General features: G+C 45.6%; 1 protein-coding gene across 1 annotated transcript in view; it reads left to right on the top strand.

Moving 5' to 3' along the window:
• AKAP12 (A-kinase anchoring protein 12) overlaps nucleotides 1-19,748 on the top strand; it is an 80,844-nt gene that overhangs the window by 27,197 nt on the left and 33,899 nt on the right. The window contains exon 2 of the mRNA XM_080666772.1: nucleotides 16,689-16,803. Coding sequence (XP_080522898.1) covers nucleotides 16,689-16,803 — 115 coding nt within the window. The remainder of the gene's footprint in view (nucleotides 1-16,688; nucleotides 16,804-19,748) is intronic.

Genomic DNA, 19,748 nt, shown 5'->3' with positions numbered 1-19,748 from the left:
AAAATTAAGTGCTATTTGAAAGTTGGTAGTTAAAACTCAGGGTTACGGAGATCTCCTAAAATGTTTAATTCATATTTGGAGGGGGGGTGGGTTGGGATACATCTGATTGTCCCTCCCTCCTCTCACCCCCAAGCCGCTCCCTCTCAGAAGTAAAAATGTCTGCATTCGAAGGACAGAGTGCGTTTCTCCCCAACTCATGTCTCTCCCGCCTGAATCAGGACAGGGCTTTGCGGGTGTTGATGCGGGGGAAGGAGGCCGCCTCTGTTCCACGGTATCACTGACGAAGCTAAAAGGTAAGGCACTAATGCCATTACTAGATGCTCTCCGTAATAGCTGGGAGCTCTAAGAGCTATTTTGACATGGATAACCTATGATTTATAAATTAGGTTAATGGATTTCCTTTTTAATGGGAAATGCACTTGAATAAGATCACTTCTATTCATGTAATCATCAAGTCCCTACAGAAAGTGCTTTCCTCTAGTCTTGTATTTGCTGGACGATCTTTTTTTCTAACTACATGTCCTGGGCCATTTTTTCTTTTTTCTACGGCCCAGCTAATTTTGTAAGGAGAAGGTGTGGAGCTGCCCAGATGTCATTTCCCTCCTGAGGATGTAATTGGCTCAACTCCCTGCTCACTCAAAGCCAAGGCTGAGGGATGCTGCCCTTGCAAAGATTTCTGCTGTGTGACCTAGCTGGCGATTCTTTGCTTCTTAGGCAGTATGCTGACTGGCATGGTTAGGGTTTGGGTCAGTTTTGTTGTTGCTTTGCTTTATTTTTTTAAAAATGTATTTTATCTTTATATTTTTATTGACTTCAGAGAGAAGGGAGAGGGAGAGAGAGGTAGAAACATCCATGATGAGAGAGAATCTTTGATTGGCTGCCTCCTGCATGCCCCACACTGGGGATGGAGCTTGCAACCTGGGCATGTGCCCTGACCAGGAATCGAACTGTGACCTCCTGGTTCATAGGTCGACCACTGAGCCACGTCAGCTGGGCTGTTTTGTTTTAATATACTTTCATTGTCCTGAAATAATATTAAATATCTTAACAATCGTCACTATTTTTTAACGAAAAGATTATTTTAGCACCTATTAATGCTTATAGGAACTAGTATTGTGAATTTCCTTCTCCATTGAGTTCAGATAGCCTGATGGGGCCATTTGGGTGACAGGAACCCTGGGCAGGGTCTCAGAGGGCAAAGTGCCATCTTTTCTGAGCACCTTCAGGAGGGTTGGGTAGGAGATCCCCCCTCCAGGTGGCATCAGCAGGTGCCGGGAGGAGCCAGTCCTAGTGTGGACTGGTGGGTTAGAATGGAGAAGCAGTGCTCACTGCTGTTCCTCCCCCAAGCCTTGCATCCCGTCTCCATGGCTACATCCACACTGCTGAGTGCCCCCAGAGCAAGATCCAGGCCAAGCCGGTTGATCCTAGCACCGAGACCTCCAGGTTCAGCTGGGACTCCACTGTCATTTTATCAAACGCTGCCATCCTCTCCTCTGCCCCACCCCGGGGACTCCCAACCTTCACCACTTCCTCCCCCGCAGCAAGTCACCTCCCCTCCCTTCCTTAGAAGGTATTCGAATTCCTTCGAGGCCCCGCCTGGAAACCTACCTGCATAGAAACTGCCTCCCTGCGCATGGAAACTTACCTTCCGGTAACTCGCCTGCATTCCGATCTGTTTGCCTTTTAAGGGTTGATTTCCAGTTTTTACAAATAACCAAACCCCACTCACCAATCATCAGGTTCCTTTGGTCCGTCTCCTGCCTGTGGGACAGTGGCTGCCCTGGAATCTCCCTGGGAGCGTTAGACATGAACAAGACCTGGATCCCCTACCCAGAGATACTGATTTAACTGGATTGGGGTGTGGCCACAACACCAACTCTGCAGAGTATTATCCCCATTTCGTAGGTGAGGAAACCGAGGCTCCGAGCCTGAGAAACGAGCTCACCTGTCTCGGGGCTGAGCTGGGGCTCTCTCCCGTTGGTGTAGCTGTAAAGCACACTTGCCATTTGTCCCATGATGCTCTGCTGGGCCCACAGAAGCACCGTAGGCTTTTACCAGTTAGGGGAGGTCCTGCCGCGACCTGCCCCTTAGGAGTCCGTGGGCCTGGACAGCATCCTTGTTTACTCGGACCAGGGGTAAACCCTGGCTGTGCCCAGGGACTGTGTTCACGTCACTTAGACTTGACACATGGCAGGCCATTTGCATTCCAGGCAGTGCTGAGCTAAGCACACACGTCAGAGAAACCCATTTCAGTTTATCATTTTAATTCTGCTATTAACCATCTACAGACCCTAAATGGCATCTGCAAGTCCATTATCAGAGCTGAATGCTTCATGGCTTTCTTAAATAATCCCTGCCGTGGTGTGGAGGGAAGTTTCTTTAGTTTTCGTTTGTTTGGTTTTGCTTTTCCACAGAGAAGGAGGCATTTCTGGAAGTCCCTGGGGATGGCTTAGTATAGCTCTCACGGCCCCTCCCCTTCCTGGCCGAGGGCCTTGCAGCCCCGCATCCCGGGAGGGTGGAGGGGCGGGTGGGAGAGGTTCTGGCAGCGGAAGGAACCCCTGCCTTAGCGACCTCAGAACGCAGCAGATGTGAGGCCGACACTTAATCAATTGAGAAGCAGCTTCGAATGCAGCTAGGAAGCAGTCGATGCTCTTTAGCAAGCAGAGCACACGCTCTGTGGACTAGCAATTTGCTGCTTTTCTCTTCTGTTTCTTAAGTGGCTCAGAGATGGTGCTAGAACTATTTGAAGGAGAACGTTATAGGATCACAATCGTTACTCTTGGGTAAATCACATTATCTTAGATGGGCCATCTTTGCAAATTAAGTTCATTCTATTGCAAAGAAGACGATCGATGGATGGTGCTTGTTCATTTTCTTTCTGATCGAATGGAGCACAGACGTCGAATGGAAGGAGCAGCAGGGGGATGGGTAAATTCTAACTGGATTTTTTTTTTAAAAAATCAGCAGTCATTTTAAGCAGTGTGGGTCAAAAGCAATACAGCCCCTACATTTGCATACCGATAGCGTGTGTGTTACTTAATGTTGACAGTGATCTCAGTGGTCCTCCTAAATAATACGTTGCCTGTGCTGGGTGACATTTGGAGTGAACTTCTGTTCCCTTCGCCCTGTACTGCAGGCATCACCAGGGTGCGAATCTGCAGCAGGGGGTGATGCGTGCTGCCTTGGGTGCTGAGCCAACCAACCAGCCAACTAACAAACAGATGAGCAAATAAACAGACTTGTCAGGATGGGAGAAGAGCTTCTTATTAAAAGACCCTCCCTCTTTCATCCGTCTCCCTTCTCTCCTATAAATAAGTGATGAGCCTCTACCCCCAGGCCCTCACTCAAACCCAGATGTGCACCTTGTTTGGGATATTGGAGTTCGTTGTGCCGAGTTTGGGCGCTGTACATATCTCATTTCTGACTCCCTCCATGGTGAGGTTTCTCATATCGTGTCTTGGGGACACGTCTTTGATTAGAAGACATAATACTAGCATCTAAAATTTTTTGCGCCTTGAAAATCTGAAGTTTACTTGAGATGACGCTGGTTTCCCAATTTTGTCAAAATTATTTATCTGCCAGGCCAAGAAACTATTCAGGCTTTCTATGGCATGCAGTGGTTTCATACCATTTTATATTATTAAATTCCTCAGCAAGGATGTGATGTATTTCACACCAAATGCAGATCCCTTTGAGGGAAGCAGCCAACTAACGAGAGAGGAACGACTCGGAGGTGACTTGGTGTGTAGGGATTGAGTGGGAATTGGGATCTTGACCTCTCCATCTACCACAAATGAGACTGTGCACTTGCTGGTACAGGGGCCCCAAAGGGACGAGGTGTGAGAATTGTCAGAAATGTCTCAGAACACAAACTTGTGCTTTTAGGCAACTCGTTTTCATTGTTGTCTTCCCAGGAATATTTAATGTGGGGTCTGTGGAGGCCGTTGCTTTGCCCTGTACATCTTGTAGGTACAACGACTCAGAGGCGGGGAAATAGCTTGTCTTAGACATTCACGCTATGTATCATAACGCTAGAATATAAGCTTTAGGTGTCTAACTTGACAAGATCGATAGACATGATCTTGATAGGATGTAGGCCTCACCCACTGGCCCCCAGTGTCAGATAAGTAACCAATAGGTATTAGGTGCTTACTTTTCTGTTAAACATAGAACGTTAGCATTGTTTTGAAGTTTAAGAAGAGTGGAAGTGAAGTGAGAGTGGGGCTTGTTCCCTGTCCTTAGCACAAAACCATCTGAACCATGGTTCACTGGCTCTATGTTAGATGGTTTATATCATTGATCCAACGCTACGTACTGTAACTAGGACTTCTTTCTTTCTTTCTTTCTTTCTTCCTTCCTTCCTTCCTTCCTTCCTTCCTTCCTTCCTTCCTTCCTTCCTTCCTTCCTCCTTTTCCTTCCTCCCTCCCTCCCCCACTCCTCTATCCCCCCCCCTCCCTCCCTCCCTTCCTTCTTTCCTTCTTTTCTCATTAATCCTTGCCCAAGGATATTTTTCCATTGATTTTTAGAGAGAGTGAAAGGAAGAGGGAGAGACAGAGAGAAACACCGATGTGAGAGAGACACATCGATTGGTTGCCTCCTGCACACACCCCAACCAGGGCCGGGGAACCTGCAACCAACATACGTGCCCTTGACCGAAATCGAACCTGGGACCCTTCCGTTCATAGGCCGATGCTCTGTCTACTGAGCCAAACCAGCTAGGGCTAGGAATGCATTTTCTTGGTTTAAAGCAAGTTGGGGGAGAAAAAGAATATAGTTCTTCAAGTTCAGTTCAACCTTTAGAGCTCTTTTTTGATTCTCTGAAGGTGAGTGATTCTTAACCAGGAGTGTTAGGTGGCACATTTGGGGTGGGGAACAGGGATGCCTCATGTCCTGCAATCCCTATGTGCAGTGTCCACCGAGAGGAGGATGCTGGTAGTGTCAGAGGCCTGGCCTAGGATGCACAGGTTTCTTCCGTTGTATTTATGGAGCATCTCTCTGTCCTAAGCACAACACAGACCTCAGTGTTGTGGGGGGCTCCAAACATTCCCAGGTACGCATTTCACATACCGGACTTCTGGTAGACCATCTTCACACAGTGAATTGCTGTCGGCGGTAGATGGTGCTTTTCCTTTCCCTGATCTCAAGCAGAGATCTTATAAATTCCCTTTGCCTGAAATCAGCACGGTTGCTCTCTCACCTCCCCAGATTTAGAGCTCTTTGTTTTCTTTTGCATACTTTCCCAGAGAATCCAGGAGTTTTAATACTTTTTAAAACAACTATAACTTTTCAGAGTGGGGCAATATTTGACTGAAATGTTGTGTGTTAAAACATACTGTATTTACCCTGGTGTCTTTAGTTACGAGGGATGTTAATAGCTGTGGCTCACAAAGGGTTCTGCAAGTCATTTTAGAAAAAAAAAAAAAAAAAAAGGCATATTAAAGTTTCCAAAGTCAAATAAATCTGCTTATCTTTTCTTGATCAGAATTCCCAAGCCAATTTGAGCACAGAACACTTCTGAGGTAATACCTAGTATAATGGCATTGGTATACCTGGTATATTACCATTATGCTTGGCTACTGGTTTGGAAAAAAGCTGGTCTTTGAAATTTAGAGACCTAGTTTGTAGACAACATTCTTTTTTTTTCTCTTTCTTATCCATCTGTCTCTGTCCATCTTTCTTTTTACTTCATCCTACAGCATTTTTCTTTTATCCATGTTGATTTAATCTCTGCTGAAGATGTCAAAGAATTTTCTAAGTTTTAAACCTGAATCCTGACATTGATAATTCTTAGCATTATGCATTTCCTTATGTATTCCTTGTTGTTGTTTTTACAGGCCAATGAATTGTTTTATTTCTTTTTTTAAAATTCTTGCCCCCTTTCCCCCCATATACCCTCTGCCACCTCCACCCTCTACCTGCCCCCCCCCACAACATGCTTTTGTTGTTAATCCTCATCCGAGGATATTTTTCTGTTGATTTTTAGGGAGAGTGGAAAAGAGAGGGAAAGATAGAAACATCTATGTGAGAGAAACACATTGACTGGTTGACTCATGCATGAGCCCTGACCAGGGCCCAGGCTGGGGAGGAGCCTGCAACCAAGGTATGTGTCCTTGACCGGAATTGAACCCTGGACCCTTAGGTCCACAGGCTGACGCTCTATCCACTGAGCCAAACCGCCTAGGTCCCCCCCCCCCCCCCCAAGCATTCTTAAAAAATGAGTTCACCTGAAGTGGGCAGTGTCCTTTGTTCAGTTAAGTTGAAAATTAATTTTGCACCCTAAAAGCAAATAGTGATTTTCAGTGGCTCTCTCAGCTTTCATTCTTTCTCTCATGTCTGTCTGGAGGAATGAGTCTGAGTTAAGTAAGGCAGCTACTTAACTACCGTAAAGTAATTTTCACAAATTCTACTGAAAACAACAAGCAATCAGGGATTTGTAGGCAGTGACCCGAGACTGTCTATGTGGTGTATATACCCTTCACCAAGTGGCATTTACGCACCCACAGGCTCATGTGCTGTGCAGATACTATTCCAGAAACTTCCCTTATATAATGAGCATTGCAATTTCAAAGGCAAAGTAAGATTAATCTTTGCATTCTGAACATTAGAATGTTTTCCACTAGGATTTAATGAAATCCATGGAGCGCAATGAAAGCAGTCTAAGCCAATCAAGTAGGAACTTGGTTAAATGTTGCTCCTTGGTGAGTATTTTTTACTTCTGGCAGTTGGTAGGGGGATGTTGTCTAGTTGAACAACACCGTGGACTCCAAGTCAAATCTAAGACATGAAGACCTGCAAGATAAAATGCTGGCGTATGGAGAGTCCAGACAGCCGACCCTGCGTTTTCTTTCTTTTTTCTTCTTTTTAAAAAATATATATCTTTATTGATTTCAGAGAGGAAGGGAAAGGGGGAGAGAGATAGAAACATCAGTGATGAGAGAGAATCATTCATCAGCTGCCTCCTGCAAGCCCCTGACGGGGGATTGAGCCGGCAACCCCACGCATGTTCCCTGACCAGGAATCGAACCTCAACCTCCTGGTTCTTAGTTCGGTGCTCAACCATCGAGCCACACTGGCCTGGCTGGATTCTACGTTTTCATTGTACAGGGCTGACAGCCATCCTGACTCTGGATGATGGTGATGAGATGCGTGTCCCCCCGCCCCCCCTTTCTGGGTCCTTGAAACTATCGCCATCCTGGTTAGAAGCAGTGTCACCAGTCAGATTATGTTTGTTCGCTGGTTTTGATTTGTGGAATATCTGAGTGGGAAGAAGTAGCAAGCGGAGGTTTTATTTAAAGATCAGAGGCTTCGGGGTGTGAAGAGTTGAGGGGGGAAAGCTGTCACACTTACAGGAGGGTCTGTCATCCCTTCCAGCAGGAAAATTGGGAGCAGAAAGGTCAGCTTCTCAGAGGCCAGGGCTTCTTCTGTTTACAGGTCACCAGCATCACTCCTGACGGGGGAGTGGGGGGTGGGGGACACTCTCCTCTCAGCTTCACGTGGTCTGAGAGCTCTCGGCTCAGTGTGCTGACAGTTCCTCGGGAACTGGATACGCAGTTCATATTCCGTCTCTTTGAAAAGCCTTGCAAGTTAAAAGATCTCATATTTTTCTTTGGTGGGTTGCCTTAAATCTTATTTAAATTCATGGAATATAAATTATGTCTTCCTTCTATATAAGGATTGCCGTAGCACCACTTTCTATATAGATCTTGAGTTAATTAGAAAATAGATCATTATGGAGGGATGAAACATTTTACTATTTAAAACACAAAGCAATTAAAAATCCTGTTGACTGTTTTGAAGCTTTATGGCTTGACAGATTTTACTGACTGCACCCCAAGGTTAAACTGCGAGAAGCTCCTCTAAAGAAAACGTGTTTTTTCTTTTACTTCTGGAAAATTTCAAACCATCCTCAGGAGTAGAGGATGTCAACATTGCACCAAGCTTACTTTGTCTCATTTTAATTTTTATATTTTACTTAAGCATTTTACAGCATACAGGATATGTCATCTGTAGGTCCAGCATTATATACCTCTTAAGCGTTGAGGATGTTATAAAACAATATACCCACATTATTATATCGCACATCACAGGATTTCCAATAACGTTACAGCATCTTAAAGAAAACCTTTAAAAGTATTTGAACACGATGTTGCTATACAGTTTTCTTTCTGCGTCTCGGAGGGGGCTCGCCTGTGTAGATGCTTTCATTCTGAGACACGGTGTCTGAGAGCTGGCTTGTTGGAAGGCACTGCTGTGGGGGAGCGGTATAGAGGGATTAAGGGAGTTCAGCCCCGATTGCTCACACATTGGGGCTAGAATTCTTCTTCTATGGATTACTGATGGAGGAGTCGGTTCCCACATTTAGCCTCCACTTCGGTTCCTGCCTGTTTCTAGGAATTTAAATATACGTTGGATATGCTTATAGAGTAACAGTCAATGGACTTTAGGGCCCAATGTATGTTTCACCTTTATAATAATAAAGTGAATAAAAAATATACCACGACTCCTCCTCAATCCCTCTCCAAAGGATAAAACCAAACAATAATTCCACAGAGGTAGCCATTGTTACAGCTTTGAGACATGATTCCTGACTTTTGTTGTTGTTGTTGTTAATCCTCACCTGAGGATATTTTTCCACTGATTTTTGGAGAGAGTGGAAGGGAAGGGGAGAGAGAAAGAGAATTATTGATGTGAGGGAAACACATCGATTGGTTGCCTCCTGCATGCACCCAACCAGGGACCGGGCTGGGGAGGAGCCTGCAACCAAGGTATGTTCCCTTCCTTGACTTGAATCAAACCCTCAGGCCGACGCTCTGTCCACTGAGCCAAACTGGCCAGGGCTCATTCCTGACTTCTTTTAATGCTTCTACAAACATAGGAGCAATCACTCTCCCCCCACCTCCCTTCCTGTTAGTCCTGTTAGTTATTTTTGTTTTATTCTAAAGAAATTATAAAGGAAACAAACCGTCTCAGCGACTTGCTTTTTCCACTTTAATTGGGGACATCTACCCCATCATTGTGTCCATAGATTTATCTCATTCCTTTCATTGCTTTCTATTATATGGATATCTCGTAATTTCATTCTTCCCTCTACTGATCGCTGTGTAAGGTTGTTGCTATGATCAATTATTGTGTGTAGCGCATCTTGCATGTGTATGCAGAGCCATATCTGTTAGAGTGGGTGGAGCCAATGGGTGTGCACCCACTTATTCTCCAAAGACATTTACTGACCGATACTCTGATTTAGATTTTCTTCTCTTTGACTGTTTTTATTTTATTTATTTATTTATTTTTTAAATATATTTTATTGATTTTTTACAGAGAAGAAGGAAGAGGGATAGAGAGTTAGAAACATCAATCAGCTGCCTCTTGCACACTTCCTACTGGGGATGTGCCCGCAACCAAGTTACGTGCCCTTGACCGGAATCGAACCTGGGACCTTTCAGTCCGCAGGCTGACGCTCTATCCACTGAGCCAAACCGGCTTTGGCTCTTTGACTGTTTTTAAAGTTTTACTTTCAAAACAGTTTCTATTAGGACGAAGGAAACACATTGAAGAGTTTTCTTCACCAATTTTGTCATGGATTTAAAATTCCTTCCAGGTAACGTTTTTTATTCTAATTGTGTGTGTTTCCTGGTTATATTCACGAGGTTCTGGTTCCTTCCTGCCTACACCCACTTAACCGTTCTGCTTCGTGGGGTTTGCCGCTGGAGTCGGGGTGAAGTGCAGGCTCACAGCCCTATCTACCACCTGGAGTGTGAGACCCGGGGCCCCCTCCCACCCAGGTGCATCATCCAGTGAGAATGAACAGCCGGGAGCATCACTTTGGTGGTGAACATAGCGACCTTAGTGGGCCCACCTCCTCTTCCCCAGCATCCTGACAGCTGTCAAGAGCGCATCTGTTTTGTCCATTCATTACAGAGCTTGATACTCCCACGCTTACTCCTGTGGAGAAGGAAGGGGAGCAAAATCTGGTCATTTTTCTGCAATGCCTGAGCTACCATTTTGGAGATTGTCCGTTGTTCTTACAGGAACAAGAGGAAAATACTGCTGTTGGGAGCATTGGAGATCTTTTTTTCCACGTTTGTTTAGTTGTAATGTGGAAATACTTTACGGGAATGAACTCTGGCTGACCTTCTCAGAGGATATAAGCTTGAAAACATTGAGGGTTTTGATTTGCTCAAAGGAGGCATTTACCGTAACTTTTTGAAGCACAAAGCCAGTGGGAAAATAGGTTCTCTGGTGCTTACTATGTTTAAATGCAAGGAGCCTGTCTTTCAAGTCTGGTTCCCATCTCAAAAGACCTAACTTTTGAGAGCATGACTGAGGACGAGCAGTTACGTTTTTATTGGTTATTGATAAAGAAATACATCCATAATATCTAAAACAATCAGGTTATAAAAAGCATGTATCCTCCCTTTCTTTTAAAAATGAATGCCCGTATGCATATATAGACAGAAAGGACTTAAATGTTAAGCAGCATGGGTTAATTTTCTTAAGATTTGGGGTGACCTTAAGGTACTGATAACTCTTAGAGGCACCTGAACCCTTAGCCAACAGAATGAAATATTTAGATGGTTTGGGATGGGAGGAAAGGCAAATAAGACCCCCTTTTTTTGCAAGGAAAAGTTCATTAGCCATCCTCCAGGGCACAGGAGGTTTTGGGAAAAGCATCTCCAAGTGGAGCACAGAGCGGTGAAAATGTCTGCGTGTGGCGAGGAACGACGTCCCATTTGTGTGTGGGGCGTCAGTATGTCATGGACTCTGACTGCTCCCTTGAGACATTACCTGTGGGTCACAGCTTGGGTGCGCTTGCTGGATCCAAGCTATGAATATACTAAAACAGGCTCTACACTCAGTTTTAACAATGTCACCGTCATAAATTGCCTGTCACCAAAGTCAATTCATCAGGTGCCTTCCTGAAGTAGAGACAGTTGCCTGTGGCCTCTGGGAATGACTAATCTAACATTTATCTACCACATTTCACATAGAAAGTCGGCTGGCGGGTGATCTCAGTTTTTTGTTTTTTTTTTAAATAAATCTTTATTCAGATTATTACAATTGTTTCTCCTTTTTCCACCCATAGCTCCCCTCCACCCGGTTCCCACCCCACCTTCTGCCCTTACCTCCCCCCACTGTCCTCATCCATAGGTGTATGATTTTTGTCCAGTCTCTTCCTGAACCCCCCCATACCCCTTTCCCCCTGAGAATTATCAGTCCACTCCCTTTCTATGCCCCTGATTCTATTATATTCACCAGATTATTCTGTTCCTCAGGTTTTTAATTCACTTGATTTTTAGGTTCACTTGTTGATAGATATGTATTTGTTGTTCATAATTTTTATCTTTACTTTTTTCTTCTTCCTCTTCTTTAAGAATACCTTTCAGCATTTCATATAATACTGGTTTGGTGGTGATGAACTCCTTTAGCTTTTTCTTATCTGTGAAGCTCTTTATCTGCCCTTCAATTCTGAATGATAGCTTTGCTGGGTAGAGTAATCTTGGTTGTAGGTTCTTGCTATTCATCACTTTGAAAATTTCTTGCCACTCCTGTCTGGCCTGCATAGTTTCTGTTGAGAAATCAGCTGACAATCGTATGGGTGCTCCCTTGTAGGTAATTAACTGTTTTTCTCTTGCTGCTTTTAAGATTCTCTCTTTGTATTTTGCTCTTGGCATTTTAATTATGATGTATCTTGGTGTGGTCCTCTTTGGATTCCTTTTGTTTGGGGTTCTGTGGGCTTCCTGGACTTGTAAGTCTATTTCTTTCACCAGGTGGGGGAAGTTTTCGGTCATTATTTCTTCAAATAGGTTTTCAGTATCTTGCTCTCTCTCTTCTTCTGGCACCCCCATAATTCTGATGTTGGTACGCTTGAAGTTGTCCCAGAGTCTTCTTACACTATCTTCAACTTTTTTTTTTTTTTTTTTCTTTTTGCTTTTTCGGTTGAGTGTTTTTTGCTTCTTTGTATTTCAATGCTTTGACTTGATTCTTGTGTTCCTCTAGTCCAGGGGTGGGCAAACTTTTTGACTCGAGGGCCACAATGGGTTCTTAAACTAGACCGGAGGGCTGGAACAAAAGCATGGATGGAGTGTTTGTGTGAACTAATATAAATTCAAAGTAAAGGAGCAGAGGAGAGCAAGAGAACCCTCCGCTCTTTCGGCTCCATGGGCCGGATGGAACAGCCGAATGGGCCGGATCCGGCCCGCGGGTCGTAGTTTGCCCACGGCTGCTCTAGTCTGTTGTTGGGTCTCTGTATAATATTTTTTATTTCAGTCAGTGTATGTTTAATTTCTAGTTGGTCCTTTTTCATATCTTCGAGGGTCTCGTTATATTTATCGGCCTTTTCTAGGATATTCTTGAAAAGCCTTATAACCGTGGTTTTGAATTCTATATCCAGTCGTTTGTTTTCCTCCATTTCTTTCATTTGTGATCTGTTTCTTTGACACCGCATTTTCACTGCTTCCCTGAGTTGGTAGGGTAGATTTGTGTGCTAGGTTTCCTATATGGCCCAGTGGGTCGGCCTCCCCAGTTAACCTGAGGTGAACACTCTTGGTGCACCCCTTTGTGGACTGTGTGTACAGCCTTGTTGTAGTTAAGTCTTGATTGTTGTTGGTATCACTGGGAGGAATTGACCTCCAGGCCAGTTGGCTGTAAGGATCAGCTGTGTCTACACTGGGAGAAGTTCAGTGCTGGAGAGTGCCTTATAGGATTAGACTTGCCAAATTGCAAAAGCCTCTGTGCTCAGCTTGGATGGGGTGGAGTCTCAGGGCGGAGCAGATAGTCTTGGCTTCCAGTCAGCCTTGCCCTTGCGCGTGTGTGCCCCTGAAGACCTCTGCCTTCCCCAGCTCCTGAGTCTCCGCCCGAGAGTCCAGATTCCCCCCACAAGACCGTGGGTCCCCAGGGGCTCGCCTGGAATTGGGGTTCAGTGCAGTCAGAACTGGGGCTCAGTGCAGTCAGGAGCTTCTGACTCCCTTCCACTAAGGAAAGCCCGTGGCAACCTCTGCAGCCTTTGTGCACACTGGTGCGCGCGCCTCCAGACCTCTGCCTTCCCCGGCTCCCGAGTCTCCGCCCGAGAGTTCAGATTCCCCCCCCGTAAGAGCATGGGTCTCCAGGGGCTCACCTGGAACTGGGGTTCAGTGCAGTCAGGAGCTTCCAACTCCCTTCTGCTAGGGAAAGCCTGTGGCAACCTCTGCAGCCTTTGTGCACACTGGTGCGCGCGCCTCCAGACCCCTGCCCGCCGGGGCTCCCCCGGGTCTCCCCTGGGTCTCCGAGTCGCCGAGTGCCTTTCTCTCTACCTGACAGTCCAGATTCCCCCCGTAAGAGCATGGGTCCACAGGGTTTCGCCCGGGACTGGGGTTCAGTGCAGTCAGAACTGGGGTTCAGTGCGGTCGGGGGCTTCCTTCCCCCTTCCGCCAGAGAAAGTCAGCCAGGCTCTCAGCCGCCCTTCCTCTCTGCGCGCACAAAGACTCTTTGCTGTACCTCCAATTCTCTGTGAGCTTTTCTCTTTCCTTCTAGTTGTAGAATTTTCACTCAGCCAGCTTTCCTGTGGTTCTGGATGGTGTCCGTTCTGTCTTTTAGTTGTAGTTTTGAAATTGTTGTGCGAGGCAGCAGTTTAGGTGCTTACCTATGCCGCCATCTTGGTTTCTCCTTGATCTCAGTTTTTAAGACTCACTTTATTTACATCGTCTAATAAACTTCATCATATACATATAACAGTTTTTTAAATCATTTTTTATTTTTAATTGCAATTGATACACATTATTATTTTGGTTTCAGGTGTACCCCTCACCACATGATTAGACATTATGTAACTTACTAAGTGATAATCCTGATAAATCTCTTACCCACCTGGTACCATAATTAGTTATTAGAATACTGGAGGCCCGGTGCACAAAATTTGGACACTTGGCGGGGGGGCGGGGGGGCGTCCCTCAGCCTGGCCTGCACCCTCTCACAGTCCAGGACCCCTCGCTTCTTACCACCCTCCTGCTCACTGCTCCTTACTGCTGGGCTCGCTGCTCCTTAGCGCTGCCATGGAGGCAGGAAGAGGCTCCCACCACCACTGCTGCGCTTGCCAGCCCTGAGCCCGCCTTCTGCCTGAGCGGCGCTCCCCCTGTGGGAGCTCACTTTCCACCAGGGGGCAGCTTCTGAGTTGAGCGTCTGCCCCTGGTGATCAGTGCACGTCATAGTGACTGGTCGTTCCGCTGTTCGGTCAATTTGCATATTAGCCTTTTATTATATATAGGATTACTGACTACTAGTATATTCCTTATGCTGTACTTTACATCCCCATGACTATTCTGTTACAACCAACTTGTACTTCTTAATCCCTTCACCTTTTTCACCCATTCACCCAAAGGTACATATAACGTTTCTAAACGTGGATGAAAGTTTGTGCCTGTGTCGTATAAGATCCTTCACGTTAAAAGACACTCAGTTTGACTCCTGCTAAAGATAGTTTGGATTTGATAATTCACGGAGCATTATGAGAAATCTTTCAAGAATTATAGAAACTCTGTAGAACTCTAAACTCTATAAAACTTCAGCGTTCTGGTTCCTAAACCAGGCGCACCGTTGACCAACATTCACTGCATTGAAATGAATGTGTTAGAACAGCTTTCTCGTGTTCCCTGTTGAGTTTGCCATGTTATGGTATATCCGTCAGCATTTTTTAGGTCCGGGATTCATGGGGTTACCGTGTAGCCTAAGAGAATACGTTCCTTGCTATCTTCCCTGGGCTCTTCTTCATGGTATTAATCAAATGTAAGTCCAACCTGTGCCCATAACTAGTGGGATTAAGTTAAAATAGTCGTCATCACCGACATTTTTGCTGATGAGCGTTGTGGAGCCCTCCCTCCCCCACCTTTGCCTTTGTCATTGGGTTTCACTTACAAGTCCCATCTTTCATATTTTGGTAAGAGAAGAACTTAAGTGGAAATGCAATCTGGGTATTCTGACTAATCAATGGACTCAGCCTGGGCCTGTGGAAGCCAGCCATGCCACGGGCAGTGCACGCAGTGAAGGGCAGTGGCACTAGTTCAGGAGGCCAGGGGAAGGGCAGCTTTGCTGGGAGCAGAGAACAGCCAGGTGAAATGAATGCAGCCCAGCTCAAGCCTTCTAGATGGATTGTCTTGAACCCGCTGTCCCTTTAAGGCTCTGATGGGAGTCACTGATTTGGCCAGCTTGCTCCCTGGGCCTGTCAGAGGCATGGAGGGATGCCAAATGGAGTGTTAAGCTTTGAGAGTTCTTTGGGGTCCAGGTCTGGATACTGTGGAGTGCTCTTTGAGGCATTTTATCACTGTGTGTAGTAACAGGTCCGGCAACAATTGATCGTGTTGTTGGAAAACCCTGGAAGTGGTCAGTGGTGAGGCCTGGCCTCCAGGCCACGGCCACCTCCATTCCTGAGCTTGTCCGGCCAACCTGCAATCACTTGTCCTCACCTGTGAAGTGGAAACCGTGGCCCCTGCTACGTTGGCTTTAAGACAAATGAGAAAAGTACATGAACCATAAAGCATTGCTGAAATCTTTAGGTTCCTATGGGTTATTGTGCTATTGTTGTTATTTATTTTTAAAATATATTCTTATTGATTTCAGAGAGGAAGGGAGGGGAGAGAGAGATAGAAACTTCAGTGATGAGAGAGAATCATTGATTGGCTGCCTCCTGCACGCCCCCTACCGGGGATCGAGCCCGAAACCAGAATCGAACCCGGGACCGACCCTTCAGTCTGCAGGCCAACACTCTATCCACTGAGCCAAACCGGCTATGGTTTATTGTGCTATTTTTATTTGGCTTGACATTTTTCTTACCTATAGTCTCAGGATTTAAAAAATGGTTTGAGGGCATGTCCATATGTCTATTGTTTTTGCAATTGATGACCTGAATTGCACAAGCTATTCAATAGGGAAGATTGCAGATGACCATTTTCATAATATTTTTATGGAAAAACAACAACTCATAAAAACGGGTTACATACCTCTGTTTGGTTCACTCTGGATAGACTGGCCTTGGAACCATGGGGTCTTTCAACTTGCCCCCCTTCTCTGCACCCACTCCCCCCTTCTCCACCTCCCCTTGCCTAGGAACTTAGACCTCAGTTTTGCCTCTGCTTCCTCTGAGAAGCCCTCCTGACCCCCCAGCCTCGGTTAGGGCCCTCAGTTACTGTCCTTTGTTCTGGGGGTTCCTCCTTCATGACAGGTTCCATAGCTTTGAGTTAGTAATTACTTCTTTTAACTGTCTGCCCTCTACCTTGAGAAGGACGCATTGTCACTTATGCATATCCTAGTCAAATATGCATAACTTCTAATCACAAGGAAACATTAAAGTAAAAGACTTTTTTAAAAATTTGCCTTCCATGGTAGTTTATAAGCTCAAAATGGTGGGGACTACACCTGACGTATTGATTGTTTGTTATATCTCAACAAACAATGGTGGGATGTAAATCATGCATGGTGTTCAGATGAATGAATGAATGAATGAATGAATGAATTGTGTGTGCACTTATCTGCTTGACAATAGCTCCTTGTACCTTTTGTAAGGTAGCTGGATCATTCAGATGAATAAAAAAAGGCTTAGATCTTCATTGTCACCGACCCTCCTTTCTCTGTATTTCTCCTCGAAATGATCTCTTTTTCTTGAAGTTACAGGATTTCTAACTTGGCTGTGAAGACTGAAATTAAGTTCTGTCTTCCCATAGCTCCTACAGAAGAATGGTCAGCTGTCCACCCTCAACGGCTTAGCTGAGCAAGAAGAGCTTGCCCCCGAGGAGGGAGCCCTGAATGGCCAGGAGGAAGAAGTCATTGTCCCAGAGGGTAAGTCACCCTTCCAGGCTCTGAGCAGAAGCACAGGGGCTGGAGGGCAGACTACACCTGCAGTGAACCCGGGAGAGGAATAAACACGGGTCTGGGCAGGATGTGTACATACCGTAATCCTCCCTGGGGGTGGGTGGTGTTGACAAGACAAGCAGTGAATTGGTTACAAAAGGAAATATTTATCTGACCGTTTGGGTAGGCCCTACACGTAGGCTAGGAAGTTATATACCAGTTCTTGGGTACAGGAAGTGAAGTCACGTTTCCTCTTTCTTAGCCGTCCTTACCTGGAGCATAATGTGTTTTGTGTTTCCACTGTTGCCTTGTCCCAGTTACCTGTCTGGTGTCTAAATGTGAACCCTCAGAAACGCTGGAGTCCTGTTGCTTTAAGAGTCAGTATCTCTCACTCTGGAGAGAGCCCGCTACAGGTGCACAGATGTGTCAGCAGTGTGCGTTTCCCGCTGGGCGCCTCTCTTTGCCTAAACCGTGAGATGTTGCATGCATGTAGCCCCCGAGCCTTGAGATCCTAGAGGGGTGGTTACTGAAAGCGAGCTTTCCACCACAGTACCGGGCGTTTGATTTCAGCCCAGGCGGAGTGGCGAGACCCACACCTTAGTGTCAGGATCAAGCCCCTTGAAGGCCCACATGTGAAAGGCCACATGTTGAAGAACCTGGCTCTGTCCTTGAGTTCTATTTTCATCATTCTCTTTCCTCATCAGTGAAGGAATCATTTAACAGCCACTATCGAAGGCCTATACATGGATGATTTGGCATGCAGTAAACCGACTCTTGGGTGGAATGTGAACGAGACACAAGTGAATGGCAAAGTCCTGTGAATAGGAGACTGGCCATTGCCCGGGTTGCACGAGATTCTTCCAACACGTGGGACCCGTTTTTGTTTGATGGCCCCGCCCCATAAAACTGCTTCAAGCTGGAGGGGTGGGAAATTTGTCCTTCCTTCCCTTCCAGACTATTTGGCTGGTCAGACAATCTGACAAATCAACAGGAGAAAAATAAATTTAATTACGGACATCCAGGGGGTGTGGGGCTTGGGGGTGTATAAAGATATGAGACACAAAAGGCAGCCAGGTGATTGGATCTTCTAGAATCTCTTGAGCTAGGAAAGGGGTGGGGTCTGGCGATACAAAGGGGAGGAAGGCCATTCTCAGGAAGGCCGAGGGATGCTCGGAAAACAGAGGTTGCTTAGGAAAAACGGGATTTCTGGTAACAGCTCTCTTACTGGCACAGACCCCCTTTCCCATGTACATGCAGGCCATTGAGCGTGGAGGTGAAGAGTTTTTGCTGAATGCACTGGGTTTTGATGGCCTTTAGCTCAAAATAATCCTCCTACCGTCCTAACTGGTTTGGCTCAGTGGATAGAACGTCGGCCTGCGGACTGAAGGGTCCCAGGTTCGATTCCGGTCAAGGGCACGTACCTTGGTTGCGGGCACATCCCCAGTAGGGAGTGTGCAGGAGGCAGCTGATGGATGTCTCTCTCTCATCGATGTTTCTGACTCTCTATCCCTCTCCCTTCCTCTCTGTAAAAAATCAATAAAATATATTTTTAAAAAAATAATCCTCCTACCGAAGTGGCATATTGGGAGACTTGCTTTGAAGCCCTTCAGTGCTAATCTTCCTGTGGCACCTTAGGCACACTGTAAAGTTAGAATATGTACAGTCTCCCAGGAGGAGGGCTTGCATAACCTAGTATAGAGTTTCAAATCATTTCCTCCAAAATCATTGGAAGGGCTCCACCCAAACTCCCAAGTCTCACACTTTGTCCAAATTTGCCACAAAAGATTTGGAGTCTTCCATGGCCGAGCCAGTGTGCCGGGGGCTTCAGGGAAGAGAAAACAGCTAAATCCGGAGTCCTGATGTTAAATTGTTAAACAGTATTTTTTTGTGCTTTTTCTCTTGACATCAGTGATAGCCTATGGCTAGATTTCACAGTTGTTTCCAGAAATCCATTCTACATGTAAACAAAGGCATCATTTGGTTTGGAACACTTAATTGAAGATTCTGGGACCTTGGTTTCGACCAGTCAACTTCAGGAGGAACAGATCTGACCCATCCTGGTCCCTGGGAGGCCTGGTCCACAGTGGGGTTTGGTCCTGCCCTGGGTGATCAAATGTTGGGAGAAAACTAGAAACTAGGGGATTTCTGCTAGAGGGTTTTTCATCTAAAGTGACAATATTGCCCTAACTGGTTTGGCTCAGTGGATAGAACGTCGACCTGCGGACTGAAAGGTCCCGGGTTCGATTCCGGACAAGGACATGTACCTTGGTTGCGGGCGCATCCCCAGTAGGAGGTGTGCAGGAGGCAGCTGATTGATGTTTCTCTCTCACCGATGTTTCTGGCTCTCTATCCCTCTCCCTTCCTCTCTGTAAAAAAATCAATAAAATATATTTAAAAAAAAATAAAGTGACAATATTTAGCAAAGCCAGAAGTGAATGTATTTTTGCACTTTGACTTGCTTGCTCTCTATCTGAGACCAGAAATACTGGTAATTCAGAACTAGTCCTCTTCCTATAAAGAAAATGGGATCCTACTTTCTTGTAAATGTTCTTTAAATGATAGAAAAAGGGGAGTGCCTACTAAATGTTTTCTAAAAATGGTGCAGCAGAGTCAGGTATATATGTTTTGGAGGGGGTTTCAAGACCATTTAATTTCGGGGGTCATCTTTTAGAGAGTACACAATTAGAAATACTTATTAAAATGAAAACACAGACACACACACACACACACACACACAAAACAAACAAACAAACAACAACAAAGAAACCCTGGCCCGGTAGCTCAGTTAGTTTGCGTGTCATCCGGATAGGCCAGGGTTGTGGATTCAATCCCTGGTCAGGACATACAGGAATCAACCAATTAATAAGTGGAACAACAAGTCAATGTTTCTCTCTCTCTCAAATCAATAAAAAAGAAAGAAAAATAATTCACAA

The sequence above is a fragment of the Plecotus auritus genome, assembly GCF_963455305.1.
Source record: "Plecotus auritus genome assembly, chromosome: 4".
NCBI classification, from domain to species: Eukaryota; Metazoa; Chordata; class Mammalia; order Chiroptera; family Vespertilionidae; genus Plecotus; species Plecotus auritus.
This window is presented reverse-complemented; position numbering and strand designations above follow the sequence as displayed.